This window comes from Lissotriton helveticus, chromosome 3_1 (genome assembly GCF_964261635.1).
Source record: "Lissotriton helveticus chromosome 3_1, aLisHel1.1, whole genome shotgun sequence".
Lineage (NCBI taxonomy): Eukaryota > Metazoa > Chordata > Amphibia > Caudata > Salamandridae > Lissotriton > Lissotriton helveticus.
The window spans coordinates 406091501-406112823 of record NC_136061.1 but is presented as its reverse complement, the minus strand read 5'-3'; the positions used below and the strand labels follow the sequence as shown (position 1 = coordinate 406112823).

General features: G+C 44.0%; 1 protein-coding gene across 3 annotated transcripts in view; it reads left to right on the top strand.

The window, feature by feature from the left end:
* ORC2 (origin recognition complex subunit 2) overlaps positions 1-21323 on the top strand; it is a 334428-nt gene that overhangs the window by 50268 nt on the left and 262837 nt on the right. For all 3 annotated transcript variants that reach the window (XM_078680185.1, XM_078680186.1, XM_078680187.1), the window contains one exon: positions 19381-19473. In XM_078680185.1, coding sequence (XP_078536311.1) covers positions 19381-19473 — 93 coding nt within the window. The remainder of the gene's footprint in view (positions 1-19380; positions 19474-21323) is intronic.

Here is a 21323-nt window from a genome sequence, read left to right as displayed (position 1 = left end):
TTAGATGCTTAATTAAAACACATACATATAGGGATAGCGAGAAACGAGGGGAGAGAGCTGAAAGAAAGTTGAGGGAGAACTAACATGTAGAAGCAATCGAAACAGTGGAAAAAGGAATGCATGAGCTAAAATCCATGAACATGGGCGAGGTTTCCTTGCAAAGTAAAAATAGAGAGAAAAGAGAAGAAATTCTACTAAAATAGGCCCAATCAGTGAATCCAAGGAAGGACAATGCCAGGAAGTGAATTATCCATAAGTGTAATGCAATCTCACCTCATTAATGCGAGTATCCTCACGAAACTGAAGTCGGGCTAAACATAAGGTGCGCTCCAATGAAGTACACTGGTGGCAATGTAGGATGTACAAAAGGCCCGGTCCGGCCTCACATCTGAAAGTCAGAGGTACACGAAGAGGGTGGGTCTAAGTAGTGTACATGGGTGAAGAGTATGTAAAAACGAGACAGGATTGGAATGTTAAATGACCTAAGTAAGGGCAAGTATCCTTAAAATAAGGAAGAGATTATGCAAAGTCGCGCTCCAGAACGGTAAAGCAGGGCGCAGTGTAGCAAGCATTTGGCCTCTGAGCGTAGAGCTGCAATCCAACAGTCAGAAACAGTCGGTCAGAAATGTAAAACAGCTTAAAGGTCCATAAATCCCAGAGGATATAAGAATCCGGAGTTGTGTGCTCTCACCTCTGTAGAATGAAGAAATAGTAGGAATGTATGGTTGGTGCTCCAGGCAATAACACTGAACGCAATCAGGAATTCGCAGGACCAAATGTGGCCTAAAAGCAAAAAGCAGAAGTCAGGAAAGCTGAAAGAGTGTGTAAGAAAGGTTAAACATGCTTACTGGGTGTGTAGGAAAAGTTAAAGGACCTCTATGATGATGAGTAAAAATGCATGCATGACAGCTCCTGCAAAAATGGACGGCGGACGGGTTCGAGCTAGATGACGAGGACTGGCAGGAGGCAGTATCCTCCCCCAGAGTTGTGGGTATCTCTGCTAGACTGCGCCTGGTCCAACTTAAAATCCTACACAGAATATACATGACCGGACCTAGACTGGTGTTGATGGGCAGGGCACCTACGGGGGATTGTCGCAGGCGGTGTGGTCAGTTGGGCACGTTCCTACATATCATCTGGGAATGTCCAGTTGTTCATTCCTACTGGAGGGAGAGCCACCTAGTAGTGGGGATGATGTTGGGAGTCCCCCTGCCCATGGAGGCACATAGGTGCTTGCTTAATGTGTGGGAACCCACGGACTTGAACACTCACCAAGCACAATGGGACAAGCTTGGGTTTATGGTGGCCAAAAGTAACATAGCCCAAGCTTGCGGGGCAATTGCTCCTCCTTCGCTAAAAGACTGGAAGACCAATATGGATTGGAGTATGTTCCGTGAAAAAAACGTCTATGTGGCCCGAGGCTGCCCTAGGAAGTGGTCCCGGATATGGGGGCAGTGGAACCATTATAGAGGTGACATCTGCAACCCACCATTGCAACCAACCCAGGATGACATGCACTCTCCTTGATTTATCTCAATGACTGTGATGTGTTATAATGTGATTCAAAACTCTGTGTGCCGGATTGAAATGTCTGTATGAATATACTGTGTGCTATTTCCTGATTGTAGTCAATGATTGTAAATATAAAAATAATTTTTAAAAAAATGCCTGCATGGAGCAGCAGCAAACATAGTGTATTGTAACACTAGCAACTCATAGACATCGACTAAGGCATATGCCTGATATGAATCCTCTAAATCAAGTGACCCCAGAGCATGGTGTAGTGGAACCTAAGTGCCTGAACATATCACAGTGCCCGGTGACAGCCCATCTGGTCAGGACATGCTTGGAAAATACCATACGCCCAAACGCCTCCCAATAAACCGAGGACGTGAATTAAAAAAAACACTAGTTTCTATGTCGGACCAGTAACATGCGGGAAACACCACGGGTGTCCCGTGTTGTAGTGGATGTGTGAGTGGAGCCCCAGAGAGACAGGGGATGAACAGTGCCACTGTTGCAAGGGGAGGCGGGCGAAAAAAGAGATCAGGGGGAGGAGGAGGCGGTGGGATAAATAAGAACGTTCTACCCTTAATCCCATAGGAGAGACATACCTCCCAAGTGAAGCCTGATACTACAGACCCAAAGTAGAGTCCGGTAGCCCCTAATACTCCTTACCTCTCAAAAGCAATGCAGCTGTCAGAAAGAAAGTCATTTGCGCCATTGTGCCTTAACACACCATCCTTCCGGATGGGGTGTGGCCAGAGGAACGTCCCATACGTAAAAGTAAAACATCTAGAACGTCAAATTTGCAAACGGCCAGGGAACTTAGAAAATGTGTCCTGGAAGGAGGTACGTGTCACGTGTGGGTGTGATCACCAAACGGGGAATGGTGTCTAACACCAAGCTAGCATGACTGACATGTTGGAGAAGTTTTGGTGAAAGGAAGTCCCTCACTAGGCTACAGAATGATAACAGCATTGTGATTAGGGAGCGGACAAGGGTGGCAATGTTGTTGTGATGAACACACCAGACTACATGGGTGAAATTGCACGACAACTGGACAACAATCATTGGTATGAACAGATTGGAATCAACCCTTTGGAGGAACTCACCAGGGACATCAACATGAAATTAACAGAATGGAAAGACATTTGCCTGTTATCCGACAATGAATACTGGTATCTGAAAGAGGAATGTCCCAAATACCCTTTTATCTACATTTTACCCAAGATCCATAAGGGAGGGACCTTTCCCCCTGGTAGGCCAATCATATCAGGTGTGGGTTCCCCGACTGAGGGACGTTCTGAATATGTGGACCTCAAACTGCAGCCATATGTACTGAATTTACCCTCCTATGTTTGTGACATTAAGGACATCCTGACTAAGTTCAAAGACCTCAGTTGGTCTGAGGACCTACTTTTTGTGACTTTCGATGTAGTCAGGTTATACACCTGCATCGAACATTGATATGGTCTCTGGGTGGCCAGGTCCTTCCTTGACAAGGGCGGTGCTGATTGCTATGAACACAACAGAATGGTCCTTGAGATGATTGAGTTGATCCTCAAAAGGAACTACTCTCTCCACGTCGGTACTTGGTACCATCCAAAACAGGTCACTGACATGGGCTTCAGGTTTGTTCCCTCCTATGCCTGCCTATATATGGGGTGGTATGAGAGGGAGCATGCCTGGGGCTAATGTGCCTCCCCTTGGATTAAACACGTGTTCTGGAGGAGGTACATTGACGATATCATCTGTCTATGGTCAGGATCAGAGGCCTCCCTGCGGGACTACTTCGCATACCTCAACCAAAATCCTTTTAACGTTAATCTTACCATGAACTTTCACCCTGAAAAAATTAATTTCCTTGCAATAGTGTATTGCAGGGCCCATGCCAGTTCTGTGATTTGCAATATACCCTATGGCGAGATGGTAAGAATCAGGAGCAACTGCAGTGAGGAAGAGAGCTTCACTTGGAACATCACAGAGGCAAAGAAGAGATTTGGGGTTAGGGGCTATTCTTTTAAGACCCTGGACACAGCAGAGAAAAGGGTGCACACCATCAACCGAGAAACCACCTTATCAGAACATACCACAAGCAAGAGTGAATGTGGGAACAACAGGAAGGTACGCTTCATAACACAGTACACAACCCACAGTGATGAGATCTTTAGGCTGTTCAAATGCAATTGGCATCTCCTACAAGCAATCCCCAGCTTGAAGGGCACCATTTGCAACAATCACATACAGAGTAGGGTCCACCCTTAAAAACCAAGTCTGCCCCAGTTATGTCACTACCACTGCTAGGAGAGAAACAGCTCCCTGGGAAGCCTAATGGGGTCTATATTTGCTGTTCATGCAACATCTGCAAATTTGGGGTCAACAAGATTAAGAATTTCAGCCACAACCGATCCAGCTCACACACAATCACACAGTTTATCAACTGTGATACAAGTTTTATGATTTATGTTATTGGGTGCCCATGTGGTTTGATTTACATTGGAAGCACAAGGAGCAATCTGAAACTCAGTATCCAAGAACATCGGAGGGCCATTATGAATGGCGACATGAAATAGCCCTTGGCAGAACACTTTGCCAAAACCCACCCTGAAGAAAGTACGTTCTGGTTTTATGGTATTGACCGTATAGAAACAGGACAGAGGGGTGGTAACAGGGAACTCAACCTAAGACAATGCGAGGACAAGTGGATATGCAAATTACGTTCTATCACACATGGTCAGAACACCGACAATGAGATGCATTTCTTTCTTAATGACAACCCATGATACCCCTTGACTCCTCATTTTATGTTTTGTCACAATGTCAATTTGATTTGCCTTCATTCCTTATGTCTTTTCGTATCCACAGCTATCCTGATGTGCTGTTTACCAAGTCTCTGTTTTTATTCCACGTGTAACTCACAGTATATGTTACGATCTATTTCTGTGATACACTGGCCATTGATGTAAAATGTCTTTGTTGCGCTAATGCTCTTCTAAAAGAATCCCAAGTGAAAACGAATTAGCGCATTATGTAATCTGGGCTTATTTATTCTCACTGTTACGTTTCTGTCATCCCTAAGCACTTGCATATCACTGCGACAGGGGGTCCTTTCTCAGTGTTATACCCCACTTTCTGGATTTTCAACATGCATTTTAATCCACCTTACTAATCAGCTAGATTTTCCTTACTCTTTTTGATTTCTTCTCTCCATTCACAGGCTTCTACCAGTACATTTTCGCCTATGGTTATTTCTGGCCCCACTTTAGACAATCCGAAGGTTTTCCTTTTTTCCTTATTCACACAGTTCACCCCGGTTTTATTTCTCCAACATGTCAGTCATGCTAGCGTCGTCCTAGACACCATTCCCCGTTTGGTGATCACACCCACACGTGAGACATCCCACCTTCCTGGACATGTTTTCTCAGTTCCCTGGCCGTTAGCAAACTTGACGTTGTAGATTGTTTACTTTTACGTATGGGACGTCCCTCTGGCCAAGCCCCTTCCGATGGTGTTTTAAGTCATAATGGCGCGAATTACTTTCTTCCACATTTCTGATGGCTGCATTGCTTTTGAGAGGTAAGGAGTATTAGGGGCTACCGGACTCTACCTTGGGTCCGTAGTATCAGGCTTCACTTCGCAGGGATGTCTCTCCTATGGGGTTTACGGGTAGCCCGTTCTTACCATTTGGTGCCTCGGGAAGCAGCGTCATGAATTTCTACTCTTTATTTTTAAACTCGATGGAGGTTTCAATACAGGGGGCAACGCCTATATGTATTACCTCACGCCCGTCTGAGGTTTTATCTCACCTCCTCCTTCCCCACCGCTCACTTTTTTCACCCCCCTCCCTTTGCTACATTGGCACGGTTTGTACCCCATCTTCCCGGGGCTCCCGTCACACTTCCATCACAACGCAGGACACCCTTATTGTTTCCCGCATGTCACTGGTCAGACATAGATACTAGTGTTTTTTTTTATTCACGTCCTCCGTTCATTGAAAGGCTTTTGGGCGTATGGTATTTTCCAAGCGTGTCCTGACCAGGTGGGCTGTCACTGGGCGCTGTGATATGTTCAAGCACTTAGTTCCACTACACCATGCTCTGGGGTCACTTAATTTAGAGGATTCAAATCAGGCATATGCCTTATCCGATGTCTATGATTTGCTAGTGTTACAATACACTATGTTTGCTGATGCTCGATTCATGCATTTTTACTCATTATCATGGAGGCCCTTCAACTTTTCCTACACACCTAGTAGGCATGTTTAACCTTTTTTGCACACTCTTTCAGCTTTCCTGACTTCTGTGTTTTGCTTTTAGGCCAAATTTGGCCCTGGGAATTCCCGATTGCGTCCAGTGTTATTGCCTGGAGCATCGACCATACATTCCTACTATTTCTTCATTCTACACAGGTGAGAGCACACAACTCCAGATTCTTATATCCTTTGGGATTTTTGGACCTTTAACCTGTTTTAAATTTCTGACCGACTGTTTCTGACTGTTGGATGGCAGCTCTATGCTCAGAGGCCAGATACTTGCCACACTGTGCCCTGCTGTACTGTTCTGGAGAAGAACTTTGCATAATCTCTTCCTTATTTTAAGGATACCCGCCCTTACTTAGGTCATTTAACATTCCAATCTTGTTTTGTTTTTACATACTCTTCACCCATCTACACTACTTAGACCCACCCTCTTCGTGTGCCTCTGGCTTTCAGATGTGAGGCCGGACCGGGCCTTTTGTACACCCTACAATGCGCCCGATGTACTTCGTTGGAGCGCACCTTACGTGTAGCCAGACTTCAGTTTCGTGAGGATACTCGCCTTATTGAGGTGAGATCACATTCCACTTATGGATAATTCAATTCCTGGCATTGTCCTTCCTCTGATTCACTGGTGGGGCCTATTTTAATAGAATTTCTTCTCTTTTCTTTCTCTTTTTACTTTGCAAGGATACCACGTCCATGTTCATGGATTTTAGTTCACGCATTCCTTTTTCCACGCATTCGATTGCTTCTTCATGTTAGTTCTCCCTCAACTTTCTTTCAGCTCTCTCCCCTCGTTTCTCGCTATCCCTATATGCATGTGTTTTACTTAAGCCTCTATCTGTATCTTATCAAATGTTAACATGCTTACTCTACCCTCTCTAGTGAGAGCTTTTGTTACTGTTTAAGTAAGCATCTTTCTGCATCCTAAACAAATGTCCACATGCTTGCTCTGCCATCTCTAGTGAGAGTTCCTTTTTAACTATTTAAAAAAACTCCTGTGTACCACTAATGTCTGTAAAAATCTTTTTGTCCTCCTTGTCTCAATTCTTTTTCTTGTCCTCCTTGTCTCAAGTAATATAATTTTTGGTTATTTTCTGTTGACACGATGTCTTTGCTTTTATGTACAATGTTGTTTAAATATGTCTTTCTATTTTCATGTCTTTCTCTTTCTTCCTCTCATCTTTCTTGTTATTATTTCCGTATAGTAAATGTAACCTTATGTCACTTTCAGCCCTGATGAAGTTCTCCATGTGAGAACGAAACACATTGGCTGAGTGTAAGGCTCCCATATCGTGAGAAATAAGCAATTTAAAATAAAGACTTTTTTTGAAAAGCTAATACCAATTTTTAGTTTAAAAAGTGTTATTTTATTTTGCTAATAAACCCTGATTGATGCTACAACATCACTACATAGTAATCCGCATACCCGCACTTTAAAAAACGGAATTATTTCATCACCCGCCGCTTTGGCGTGGCTAGTACTCTTGTGGGCGCCATCTTGTGTGAGGGAGGGCCGGGCTTGCTGACATCTGCGGGTGCCATTTTGAGTAGCGCTCTAGCTGTCTGCCAGCTCCTCTAGGACATCATTTATAAGCGGGGAGATGCAAGCGCGCAGCGGGCGCGCCAGAGGAAAGCCCGTCTGCGCCCGTCCGCGCCCCGGAGGTGTCCGGCATCGACAATGCTGCCCATCTTGACAGTGCCCATGGACGTATAACCTATGACAGAGATCTACTGATAAAGCTTGGTAAGATAGAATGTACAGCAACTCCAGCTCGGACTTGTGGGAGAAAGGCTGGAAAGATCCTTCTTGGAGGTTTGATCAATAGCCGGTCCCTGGTTAAACACTCTGCTGAGGTATCAAGTTTGTTAGAAGACTTGGGACTTGACGCTCTGTTTTTGACAGAAACGTGGACTAATGCTGCATCAGCTGTTGATATTAGCTGTGCCTGCCCCATTGGCTATAAATACCTTGATAAGCCTAGAACCACGGGCAGAGGAGGAGGTGTGGGGGTGATATTTAATGAGGAGCTGGATTTTAGAATCCCACAGATAGACGAGGTGGAGGGAGTAGAAACGTTGGGGTTCTCTCTACACTCCCCCAGCGGGAACCTCCTCACAGGACTGCTGTGCTATTGAACTCCAAGTGGGCCTGTACACTTTCAACGGTTTCTTGATTTCGTTACTAATCTAGCCTTGACACACTCTGATATGATTATTTTAGGAGATTTTAATCTCTGGCAAGATGGGAATGTTAATAGTCATCTACGTGACTTAAGGCAAACATGCGTAAATTTGAATCTCTCCCAACTTGTGGAAGGATCTACACATCAGGGAGGGCACACCCTAGACTTGGTATTCTCTAATCCATCAAATACTAGGTTATTAAATTTAACACCTCGGACCTGGTCCGATCACTATCTTGTCCAGTTCAACACAACGTTGGCAATTTCTGGGGATAGTACTGGCCAGCAAAGGTCTTATAGAAAGGGCAGGGAATGGGTTAAATTAATTAAGTCAGGTACTCCAATTCACGATCTAGACGTTTCTTATTTCGAACCCACGCTGTCTGTAGAAGGAAACTACAATGTATTCACAAAACACATAGGCAATTTCTTGGACCAGGCAATCCCCATTAAGGTTATAAAAAATAGAAGTAAAATGTCTGCTCCATGGTTAAACGAGGAGCTTAAACCGCTCCGTGTATGCCGGAAGATGGCAGAAATAAAATGGAGGAAAGGATATGATGAGAACGACAAGAAAGATCTTAGACGAATACAGTTGCGATACAAAGAGGAAATCCTTGGGGCCAAGGAAGTTTTTTATGCCAGCTCTATTATACAGGCGCTGAATAGCACTAAAGCACTCTTTAAAATCATTAAGGATCTCTCCTCTCCTACCTGCATGGAAAATAAAGTGGTTGCGTCTCAAAACTATGCGAGGAAATAGATATACATTTTCAGGATAAGATCACTAAAATTGTGAGCAACTTGCATGTTATCGATAAAGGTGTACTACCTCCTCCTGATTTAGGGACTGAGGTAGTCTCACAACAACCTGTATATCTAGATACTTTTCAGACCTTAACAGAGGAAGAGTTTGCCTGTTTGGGAGACAAAGTATCCTCCGGCTCCCCCCTTGATCCTCTCCCCCACAAGGTATGGAAATCTCTTTGGCGCAATACCTTTCCATGGCTGAGGCAGATTTGCAATCAGTCTTTGGTATAAGGAATAGTCCCGGAGTGCTGGAAACTGGCGGTGGTGCCTCCACTAATTAAGAAATCTTCTTTGGACCCGTCAATACCGGCGAATTTTAGACTGATCTCATTTCTCCCTTATCCGGTGAAGATACTAGAGAAGGTGGTCGGTGGGTCTCTGTCTCGCTTCTTGGAGGAGAACAGTCTTCTAGATAAAGACCCGTTTGGCTTTCGCCCTGGACATGGGACTGAGACAGCTCTGACCTCCATGATGGCCAACCTGCGGATGCGTGCCGACAACGGGAATGCCACGGTTTTAGTACTTCTCGATATGTCGGCCGTATTCGACACGGTGAACCATCTCATACTAGTGGAAAGATTGAAGAGGATAGGAGTGAAGGGCCGGGCGTTGCTGTGGCTTCAATCTTATTTCGAAGGCTGACAGCAGATGGTAAACTTAGCTCCATTCTCCTCAGGTAAATCGCTAGTCACCCATGGGGTGCCACAGGGCTCTGCAATCAGCCCCATTCTATTCAATGTCTACCTGCAACCCTTGCTTTCCATCATAAAGTCCTTCGGGGTCTGTTTAGTCAATTATGCCGATGATACACAACTAGCCTTCTCTTTGGAAGGGGACCATGCATTATCTCTAGAGGCATTCCAGCATTGCATGCGGCAGACGACTGAATGGCTCAGGAGGAACTCACTACAATTTAACAGCGGAAAGACCGAGGTAGTATTTTGTTCTGCAGGCAGGTTGGCTAAACCATTTTCATCCGACTTTAAACTTACACCAGGGGAGGAACCTTTAACACCGGTCAGGAAGGTTCGCAATTTGGGGGTGATGATCTCAGGCTAGCAAGGCCGCCAGTGTATGCTTTGCCTTAATCTGTATGTTACGGAAAATACTCCCTTTTCTTCCTAAAGAGGCTCGCTCTCTAGTAGTAAGTAGCATTGTGGGAAGCAGGCTGGATTATTGCAACTCCCTTTATTTGGGGGCCCCTGCTTACATTCTTCAGGGTCTGCAAAGAATCCAATCTGCTGCAGCCAAACTGGCCCTTGGTAGGTTACGGAGTTTTTCCTCTACCTTGGCCTTGAAAGAGCTTCATTGGCTGCCGATCAGGGAGAGGGTCCACTTTAAGACCCTATGCTTGGTCTTTAGAGCGGCGCATAAGCAAGGTCCCATCCCCCTTCAGGAAAGGTTCTCATGGTATCGCCCGACGAGACAGCTCCGCTCCTCCGCTCCTGCTGACGATTCCCTGGTTCAAACGCTCGAGGCTAGGAGGCAGGGAATTTAGTGTGGCTGGCGCACGGTTATGGAATGAACTTCCCCAGAGCCTTAGACAAGCCAACTCCTTGCTTGAGTTCCGTAGGAACTTGAAGACCTGGCTATTCCCTAAGGTGTAAGCTCTGCCCTTCCCATAATGTTCTGTTGCGACCTGCTCCATCTGGGTCTAAGTCTGCTGTCTGAAGCGCCAGGATGCCCGTAGGCGTAGGGTGACAGTATGCGCGGTATAAGTGTACAATCAATCAATCAATCAATTCTCTGTAGTGTACTACCTGGCGCACACCCATCCCTTACTTCATTTAGGATCTGAACCAGAGAGGCGTCACCTGACTGCTGCTGCCCAGGCTTGTTGCGCTGGACTTTCACTACATTTGAAACTAGCGTGAGGTGCAGAAGCATTAGTCCGCCGTCAATTTTCTCTTCTGGTGTGTATATATATATATGACCGCTCCAAGATCCCAAAAGCTGCCCAGCCGGGTTACTCAGGAAAAATAGCACTCACAAGCACGGCAGTTGCTATTAGCAGGGGGTAGATTTATTCAGATAGACGCGTTTCGGGAGAGAACTCCCCTCGTCAGTATTTACATCTGAGAAACTGAATACTGTGCCCTTATCTATGTTTGTCATTATAGTAGACATAAACGAAGGACTAGGCAAAGCGCGTCGTAAGCGCCATCTTTAAATGTGCAAATACAATGATTTCAAAACATTGCTAGCAAATACATTACACCATCAATTAAGCCGTGTATCGGCACAATCATCATCTTGGTAATCATCCACATCGCTTCTAAATCAGGAGACCATTTGTATCCGAATAATGTGGCTAAGATGACTAAAACACAACTCCAGCCCAAGAATCAAGTCATAAGTAGGACATAAAACATCAGGCAAATCTCGCCGTGGATCGGCAATGGCAGCCCCTTAGGACTGCCAAACTTAAGGTGCAACAAAAAATGCAGCAATGTATGTTACATCTGTCAACAAAAATAACATCTTCAACCCCAAGTCACAACTACTGAAATACAAGAATACAATTCATCTCAAAATCATGATTTCATTACAATTTCAATGAACTATAACCAATCTGTGTCAACCCAAATGTGAGGCCAGTTCTTCTCCCATGTTCAATCCCTTGGGTGCTCTAGTCTCTAAGTCTATAATGTACCGGGACTCGAGTCTCCTTAATGCGAGCAATCTATTGCCCCCTCTCGGATTTTCTTCAACTCGGTCCAAACAAAAATACCTTAGAAGGTTCCTGTCACTATTGTGTCTGATGGAAAAATGGCGTGCCACGGGATATGTGAAATCCTTGTTTGCTATGGCCCGCATATGTTCTAATACCCTCAACTTGACAGGATTGATCGTGCTGCCTACATATCTCATCTTGCAGGGGCATACAAGACAGTAGACTGCATGGTCAGAGTGGCAAGACATAAATTTGCTGATCTTTTTCCCTCCAATGTGGCCAGGGACCTCATAGCTCAATGCTCTTTTGCTAGATACACAGGCCTTGCACTTACCGCAAGGAAAGAAGCCTTTGGCATCCTTTAAAGTACCCTGTCGCTTATCAATGGGTCGTAAATAGCTATGGACTACTTGGTCACGTAATGATCTCGCCTTCCTGTACGTGATTAATGGCATGTTGGGTATATCAGAGCCAATGATTAAATCTGATTTCAGAATATGCCAATGTTTTGACAGTACTGATCGCAATTTATAGGAATCCGCAGAATAAGGTGTGATCATGCGGAATTTTCCTTCTGTGGTAGAAGCTGTTTTTTTAGCAAAAAGGCTAGAGCGAGGAATAGTTCTGACTTTATTCAAAATCTCTCTGAGAAGATGGGGACTGTATCCTCTCGTCACAAATCTCTCCACACACTCCATGGCTGCTTTTTCAAAACACTCATTCTGGCTACAATTGCGCTTGAGCCGCAGAAATTCCCCGTACGGAATGTTGTTAATCAGTTTACGGGGATGGCTACTGGACGCATGTAAAACGCTGTTCCCAGCAGTAGGTTTGCGGTACAAATTAGTGCAAATGTGCCCATCATTTATGCTCACTTCCAGGTCCAAGTAATTAACTTTTTCCCTATGTACTTCACCAGTGAATCTCAAATGATGTTCATTATCATTGAGAATTTGAATATACTGATTAGCTTCCTCAATCGATCCATTCCACACTAGGAACAGGTCGTCAATGTACCTGCTCCATAACACCACCTTGGTGTTCCAGGTGGAAAGTCTGGGGGCCCACGCTACCTGCTCCTCCCACCAGCCCACGAATAAATTCGCGTAGCTGGGGGCGAAGCAGGAGCCCATGGCCGTACCAGTCAGTTGGCGGTACATAGTGTCCTGGAAGAGAAAAATATTATTATGCAAACAAAATGCAATTAGTTCTAGTAGCATCCTGTTATGCACTGCATATTTAAGCTCTCTCTTGTTGAGGGAAGTACTCTATAGCATGGAGGCCCTGGTCATGATCTATACAAGTATACAAGCTTGTTATGTCCAGTGTAATCAGTATATAGGATGGTTGCCAGTCCACGAGTTCCACCTTCTCTATAAAGTCTGTGGTATCTCTGATATATGATCTCAAAGACAGCACAAAACTGAATAGATAGTGGTCTAAGAATTTGGAGAGGTTCTCCGTCAGTCCTCCCATAGAGGAGATTATAGGTCTCCCAGGGGGGTCATTGATGTCCTTGTGGACCTTGGGAAGGTGGTAAAAACAAGGTAACGTGGGGTTGGTAGTTTTGAGAAAAAGAAATTCCTCCAGATCTAGCATCTGTTTGTCAAGCCATTTCTTGAGTAAAACATGAAGATCATTAATACTGGATAGATAATCTTGTTTCTTTATTACGGCATAGCAGGAAGCGTCCTGCAATTGACGCATAGCCTCAGCCACACTCCGGATTGACAGACGAAGGGATCGCGTCTTGCCGGCTATCTTTCAGAGCGGTAAGCCTGCTTTTTGATTACGCGACCCTAAAGTACTTTCATATTTTGTTTTAAGCGGTTAAGCGAGAGCCGGCAGTTGTTGGAAAGCGGGGGTGTGAGTTGGACTTTGGGATCAGATACCACTCCAACTGAACCACTGAATCATGTTTAATATGTCTGAACGACGGGACGCAGCTGTTGACATCTTCAAAAATAAACACCCGGATGTCTCCAAGCCACCACCGACTAATACCATGACAATTCCGAGCGCTCTAACTTCCCAGTTTCACAAGTTGGAAAAATTATACGAACGCGAACTTCGCAAGTGGTGGGAGGGTACCTCATTGCAGGGCTATATTGAGGTGCAGAGGGTCCCTCGAGGATTGAGAATTTTTACTGTCCCTGCTTATGAGAACCCAGACCCCCTCCTGCTAGAAACTTGGGCTACTCATATAGCCAAATCATGCAAGGGCATGTTAGAAATTTTAGTCCAATTTGCATGGAGTGATCGCGACAAAACAATCAAGGAAATTGAAGAATTGGAGAGTTCTATTGCACAGAACACCAATAAGGAGGAACAAGATCTCCTCAGAGCGAGTATGAAGAAGAGACTGCAGAAATATGAAACCAAAATCAAACTAAGAAAACAAGAAAAATTTGACCGTGACGAACGGGATTATGCTATGGGAAGTGTGCTGACATTTTCAAAGAAATACGATCAACCACGAAAAGAAGTTGCTAGAAAAGATCAAATGCCAAATGTGACCGGAGAAGCCAGAGTGGAAACATCGGACTCTGATGTCACTGCTAGTGAATTATCTGGGGACGAAACAACAGGCATGGCAACTGCTCCTGAACCCCTGTCAAAGAAGACCCCTTTTCAGCAGGAGTTCAAGGTCATCCGAGAAAGCTGGCTAAGAGACGGCAAGAACAAACCCCCAGAAGCGGGAGACAAACCCGACGAGGGGGCTGGAAAGGGAAGAGGCAGAGGCAACACCCACAACAAACCAACTGTGAGGGTTACCAGGAGCCAAAGAAGGGGAAGGTGGTAGGCACCTCAGAACAACTTACCATTATGAATTTATCAGAGAGACATTTAATTCCAGCAGAAGAGTCTGTTCTAAAGTTAGGACTGACATTCTGTCCAAACAAAAGTATGGAGTATACACAGACCCGTATTGATCTGTTCAAATTCGTCCGGAAGATCAAATTGCATAAGTTCCATAAAACTAAACCCACGGTTCAAGAAGTCAAGCATCTGAGACAGAGTAAAAGGGATACGGACCTTCTAACCGTGAATGATCTCACTGCCTGTGAAGTCTTACATAATTTGAGGCAAGAGTGTAATATGGAAACTGAGACAACAGACAATACCCTCACTCAGAGACTGGCTAATGTTGACATCGATCAGACAGCACCTAAGAGCAATTTCAAGTTGGCTTCTAAATTTGTTCCACAGACTGCGGTGGATTCGATTGACATTTTCTCCGAAGTGGTCACCTGGGACCTGATGGCCATGAGAACTACACAAGGGAACCGAAGAACACAATTCAATACCACCAAGGAACAACAATTAGCCATTAAGACCATCATGGATGATAAAACTATTGTATGCAAACCCTCCGACAAGGGAGGCAACGTTGTCATCATGTCCAGGCCCAAATATGTGGCTGAGGCTATGCGTCAATTGCAGGACGCTTCCTGCTATGCCGTAATAAAGAAACAAGATTATCTATCCAGTATTAATGATCTTCATGTTTTACTCAAGAAATGGCTTGACAAACAGATGCTAGATCTGGAGGAATATCTTTTTCTCAAAACTACCAACCCCACGTTACCTTGTTTTTACCACCTTCCCAAGGTCCACAAGGACATCAATGACCCCCCTGGGAGACCTATAATCTCCTCTATGGGAGGACTGACGGAGAACCTCTCCAAATTCTTAGACCACTATCTATTCAGTTTTGTGCTGTCTTTGAGATCATATATCAGAGATACCACAGACTTTATAGAGAAGGTGGAACTCGTGGACTGGCAACCATCCTATATACTGATTACACTGGACATAACAAGCTTGTATACTTGTATAGATCATGACCAGGGCCTCCATGCTATAGAGTACTTCCTCAACAAGAGAGAGCTTAAATATGCAGTGCATAACAGGATGCTACTAGAACTAATTGCATTTTGTTTGCATAATAATATTTTTCTCTTCCAGGACACTATGTACCGCCAACTGACTGGTACGGCCATGGGCTCCTGCTTCGCCCCCAGCTACGCGAATTTATTCGTGGGCTGGTGGGAGGAGCAGGTAGCGTGGGCCCCCAGACTTTCCACCTGGAACACCAAGGTGGTGTTATGGAGCAGGTACATTGACGACCTGTTCCTAGTGTGGAATGGATCGATTGAGGAAGCTAATCAGTATATTCAAATTCTCAATGATAATGAACATCATTTGAGATTCACTGGTGAAGTAAATAGGGAAAAAGTTAATTACTTGGACCTGGAAGTGAGCATAAATGATGGGCACATTTGCACTAATTTGTACCGCAAACCTACTGCTGGGAACAGCGTTTTACATGCGTCCAGTAGCCATCCCCGTAAACTGATTAACAACATTCCGTACGGGGAATTTCTGCGGCTCAAGCGCAATTGTAGCCAGAATGAGTGTTTTGAAAAAGCAGCCATGGAGTGTGTGGAGAGATTTGTGACGAGAGGATACAGTCCCCATCTTCTCAGAGAGACTCTGAATAAAGTCAGAACTATTCCTCGCTCTAGCCTTTTTGCTAAAAAAACAGCTTCTACCACAGAAGGAAAATTCCGCATGATCACATCTTATTCTGCGGATTCCTATAAATTGCGATCAGTACTGTCAAAACATTGGCATATTCTGAAATCAGATTTAATCATTGGCTCTGATATACCCAACATGCCATTAATCACGTACAGGAAGGCGAGATCATTACGTGACGAAGTAGTCCATAGCTATTTACGACCCATTGATAAGCGACAGGGTACTTTAAAGGATGCCAAAGGCTTCTTTCCTTGCGGTAAGTGCAAGGCCTGTGTATCTAGCAAAAGAACATTGAGCTATGAGGTCCCTGGCCACATTGGAGGGAAAAAGATTAGCAAATTTATGTCTTGCCACTCTGACCATGCAGTCTACTGTCTTGTATGCCCCTGCAAGATGAGATATGTAGGCAGCACGATCAATCCTGTCAAGTTGAGGGTATTAGAACATATGCGGGCCATAGCAAACAAGGATTTCAAATATCCCATGGCACGCCATTTTTCCATCAGACACAATAGTGACAGGAACCTTCTAAGGTATTTTTGTTTGGACCGAGTTGAAGAAAATCCGAGAGGGGGCAATAGATTGCTCGCATTAAGGAGACTCGAGTCCCGGTACATTATAGACTTAGAGACTAGAGCACCCAAGGGATTGAACATGGGAGAAGAACTGGCCTCACATTTGGGTTGACAAAGATTGGTTATAGTGCATTGAAATTGTAATGAAATCATGATTTTGAGATGAATTGTATTCTTGTATTTCAGTAGTTGTGACTTGGGGTTGAAGATGTTATTTTTGTTGACAGATGTAACATACATTGCTGCATTTTTTGTTGCACCTTAAGTTTGGCAGTCCTAAGGGGCTGCCATTGCCGATCCACGGCGAGATTTGCCTGATGTTTTATGTCCTACTTATGACTTGATTCTTGGGCTGGAGTTGTGTTTTAGTCATCTTAGCCACATTATTCGGATACAAATGGTCTCCTGATTTAGAAGCGATGTGGATGATTACCAAGATGATGATTGTGCCGATACACGGCTTAATTGATGGTGTAATGTATTTGCTAGCAATGTTTTGAAATCATTGTATTTGCACATTTTAAGATGGCGCTTACGACGCGCTTTGCCTAGTCCTTCGTTTATGTCTACTATAATGACAAACATAGATAAGGGCACAGTATTCAGTTTCTCAGATGTAAATACTGACGAGGGGAGTTCTCTCCCGAAACGCGTCTATCTGAATAAATCTACCCCCTGCTAATAGCAACTGCCGTGCTTGTGAGTGCTATTTTTCCTGAGTAACCCGGCTGGGCATCTTTTGGGATCTTGGAGCTGTCATGTTTAACTGCGGACACCAACGCGGTTTGAAGCACCCGCTTTGAGAGTGACTCGTTTTTTGGTGTGAAAGGGAGCGTACATATATATATATATATATATCATTCAAAGTTGCTCCAGAGCAAGGGAAACGCTACTCCACGAAGATAGGAAAACATTCCTTTTTATTGCACACAATCACGCTGGCAGCCCCAGTTCGAATCAGTTGCTTTTCCTTGACGCGTTTCGCTGCACCTGCAGCTTATTCCTAAGGAGAAGGGGACACAGGTAAGATTCGGTTGGTATTTAAAAGTTTACATTTTACCCATATTGCATCTGCTTCCAATAAAGATGTATGCTGGGATTTGAAGTCCAAAATAATCCCTTTCAATAGGGTCCGTTATTTTTGCCCAACTTTTTTTCAGCCCCATCATTTTGCACAATTGTTTATTGCCCTCCAGTGGGTTCCAAGGCTGCCCTCGTGATTTCATTCAGGCATATCTTCGCGCTGACCGGCTATGGTAAGACACAGCCTCACAGACCTGATTTCCAGTTTGCAGACGGTGCTTCTCCCGCGGCACGGAGCCTGCCGCATTAAATCATTCAAAGTTGCTCCAGAGCAAGGGAAACGCTACTCCACGCGTCAAGGAAAAGCAACTGATTCGAACTGGGGCTGCCAGCGTGATTGTGTGCAATAAAAAGGAATGTTTTCCTATCTTCGTGGAGTAGCATTTCCCTTGCTCTGGAGCAACTTTGAATGATATATATATATATATATATATATGTTTGTCTCTCTCAAGGAAATGTTTTGGTTCGTCATTCAACAAGATTTTATATTGTAATCAATCTTGACTGATACTGCCTTTGACAATGTTGTAAAGCGCTCTGATACCCTCAGGTCTTGCCAGCACTATATAAAACACTTTAAAATAAGTGAGTTTGGACACCTGAACATCCTTGTGCTAAAACATTATTGATCGGAGGAAATAGACTGAATAACGAGACATCTGTATAATTTCTTGATCATATTTCCTTTACATCCGGCCAGTACTAATTGAGTTTTGGTACCACAATAGATATTGCTACAGCTGGCAAAGTGTTGAAATCATCCCCCATACAGAAATAGCAACTGGTGCTTTAGACCGTATGGGCAACCCAAAATGGGAGCTTTATTGTTATTTACTAGAGGACACTCTCTCGTAAGGGTAGATTTTGTTGATGCCTACTATACACTCTTTCTATCAAAAGAAAATGCAAATCTAGCCAATGCTGACTTAACCACATTGTACTAAATTAACTATGTTGGCTTCTAGTCCAAGCCAAAGTAAACTTGTAATGTCTTGCTTCTGAGTGGCCCTCCTTACTTAGCGAAACCTTTGACCATCTCAGGGGGTCTAACGACTAAAGAAATAATTCATTTATAAATCCCAACATTTCAAAAATGCCATCCCTTACAACAATCTTTTACTGATACAGCCTTCGGACATCCCCGCCACCCCTGAGCAGGACAAAGCTAGACCCCTCTCCATCTGGAAACGGTTGAAACCAAGTTATTTCCATCTCATTTGAAACTAACGTCCTCCTGGGCAGTGCTATGTGTTGCTACTACCATCAGTATTTGGCCCCTTAGTTCTGCTTTTCTTTTCTGTGAACAAAACAAAATTCTCCATTGTAAAGCAAAGAAACGCCGAAGTAGCACTGCAGGCTATAGAAAAAAACTCTCAAGGGCCTCGCAGGTCGTCATGATGAAAGGTTTTGTTTGCTGCTCTTAGCTGTTAGCATCGCCAGAGCTGTGTGCCGTGACCTCACTCACAACTTTTATCACATAAGTGCACTGCACAAAACATTCTGTGAGTTGTAAATTCTATTATCCAAATGTCTGTCAGGGTCTTCACTCTGCTCAATTTGCTGTACAGATCCAACAAGCTCCTGTCTGAGGTGGGGAAAATAGTTGATGGCTTTCATTATTGTTGCCTTCTACTGCTTGATTACCTAGCTCGTGAAGCATTATTCTGCTCTCCCTTTCCTGCCATTTTCTCAGTGAGTATGGTGAGGATGAAAATGATGTAATAACAGATTTTATGTGCTTTGCAGCTTCGGAGCTGGCACGAACACCGGGCAAAAGCGTGACCTTCAGCAACCCTGAGAGCCCTACGGAGGCAACCACCCCTCCTGCAAGCGGCAAGAGTAAGTGGAACCTCTGGTGAAATGTTGTGGTTTTAAAACTTTGCATGCCGTCTGTGGTCACCATTCCAGAAGAGATGATCGATGTGGCCTACAAGCCTTTCAGAACTGCCCAGTTAGCTCATTCATTCGAATCTAGAAAGTACTGACGACATGAAGCAGAAATGTAGACCCCCCTCACCCCGTGCTCTTCTTGATCAAGACTGGTTTGAAATCTCCTCTGCCCCGCCAAATCTGCATGTGATCCAGATCACATAATAAAAGGTACAAATACACATTAATTGTGACCACGTATAGAATCTGTTTCTTACCCAGTGCTAGTATTTTGTGGCTAATATAAAGCTGTTATGATTTTGCCCTTTTGTTTTAGTGAGGCCATGTTTTAAAAGATGCGTTCTTCCTAACCAATGTTTTATAAGAGAATTGAGAGTGTAAAGACGCTGCTTGAGGGGCTTGGTGGTGTGCAAATGTTTAATATCTGCTCGGCTTTACAGATTGTTTTCCGTATTTATATCTTTCCAAAACATAAACGCCACCTTTCATTGTAAACTGTCTACCTGTGAAACATGATGAGAATGTGTTCAATAGTATAATTTGGTGACCATTCATGCAAATGATTTTTTAACATTTTGAATTGTAAGGAAAACAATCCTTTTTAGGTCTTGGCTGGCGTGGCTGCGCACATACGCAGTTCGCTCAGTGGGAGTTAATGTTCTCCAGTATTAGGGGTGTCTTTCATAGATTCGCATGCTTGAATATTCCCCGTCGTCGAAGTGGGAGTCCCATGGTACATAAAATAGTAATAAATAAAAAAAAAAAAAAAAAAAAAAAAAATATATATATATATATATATATATATATATATATATATATATATATATATATATATATATATATATACACATATAGAAAAATATATATACACATATAGAAAAATATATAATTATACATATACATATAAAATGTAATACATATAAAATATAGAAATAAAGTTAAAAGTACCATAGAACTAAAAAGGCCCATAGAAGCCTTAAAGGGAGAATTCACTTTAGTAACATATCAGAGTCATTATAATAGTCCACATTCCAGCCAATCAGGCAGCAGCACCCTCTAGAACCTTCTCCTCAGAAGCTCAGGCCCTCAGATTTTCTACCGCAGGTCGTGTGAAGGGAGTCTCCCTGAGCTCTGCTCAGTTTTCTACTTTTCTTGCTTACTTCAACTCTTAAGATGTCTTCAGCTAAAAAATCTTTATTCAGGCCATGTTCTTCTTGTGGAAAGCTTCGCCTTTGTCATGAAGATCCTCACAGTAAGTGCATTTTCTGCCTTTACCCGGATCATGAGGTAAGGAACTGCAAGTTCTGCAGGACTTTCTCTTCAAAGACTTTGAAAGACAGAGAGGCCTGTCTCCTTCTGTGGCTACAGAAGTTGAAGACTTCAGAAAATCCAGCTTCTGATATGGAGAGTGTGTCTTCATTCCATTCTAAGGCCTCTCTTACGCGTGGGTCAGAGACAGAGATGCCTTCTCCTTTTCTGAAGAGAAAGAAGCTCGTCGACGTCTCTAAAACTGTCTCCCCACGGGATCTGCCAGCCTCTATGCCTACGGGACCTGGTTCTCTGGCATCGCAGTCCCAAGCTGTGCCCTCGTCATCAAAAACGGCGCCGGCTCGTCGACGCGTCCGTCGACGACTACGAGATCCATGGCCGCTGTACCGACCATGACGATGACATGTTCAATGTCAGCGAAGACAACGACGACGACTTCTACCTCGTCGACGACGCTTCAAGAGGTGAGACCGATCTCCTCCATTATTAAAATCTCGCCGACGACCGTCAAACCTGTCTCATCGACGGCT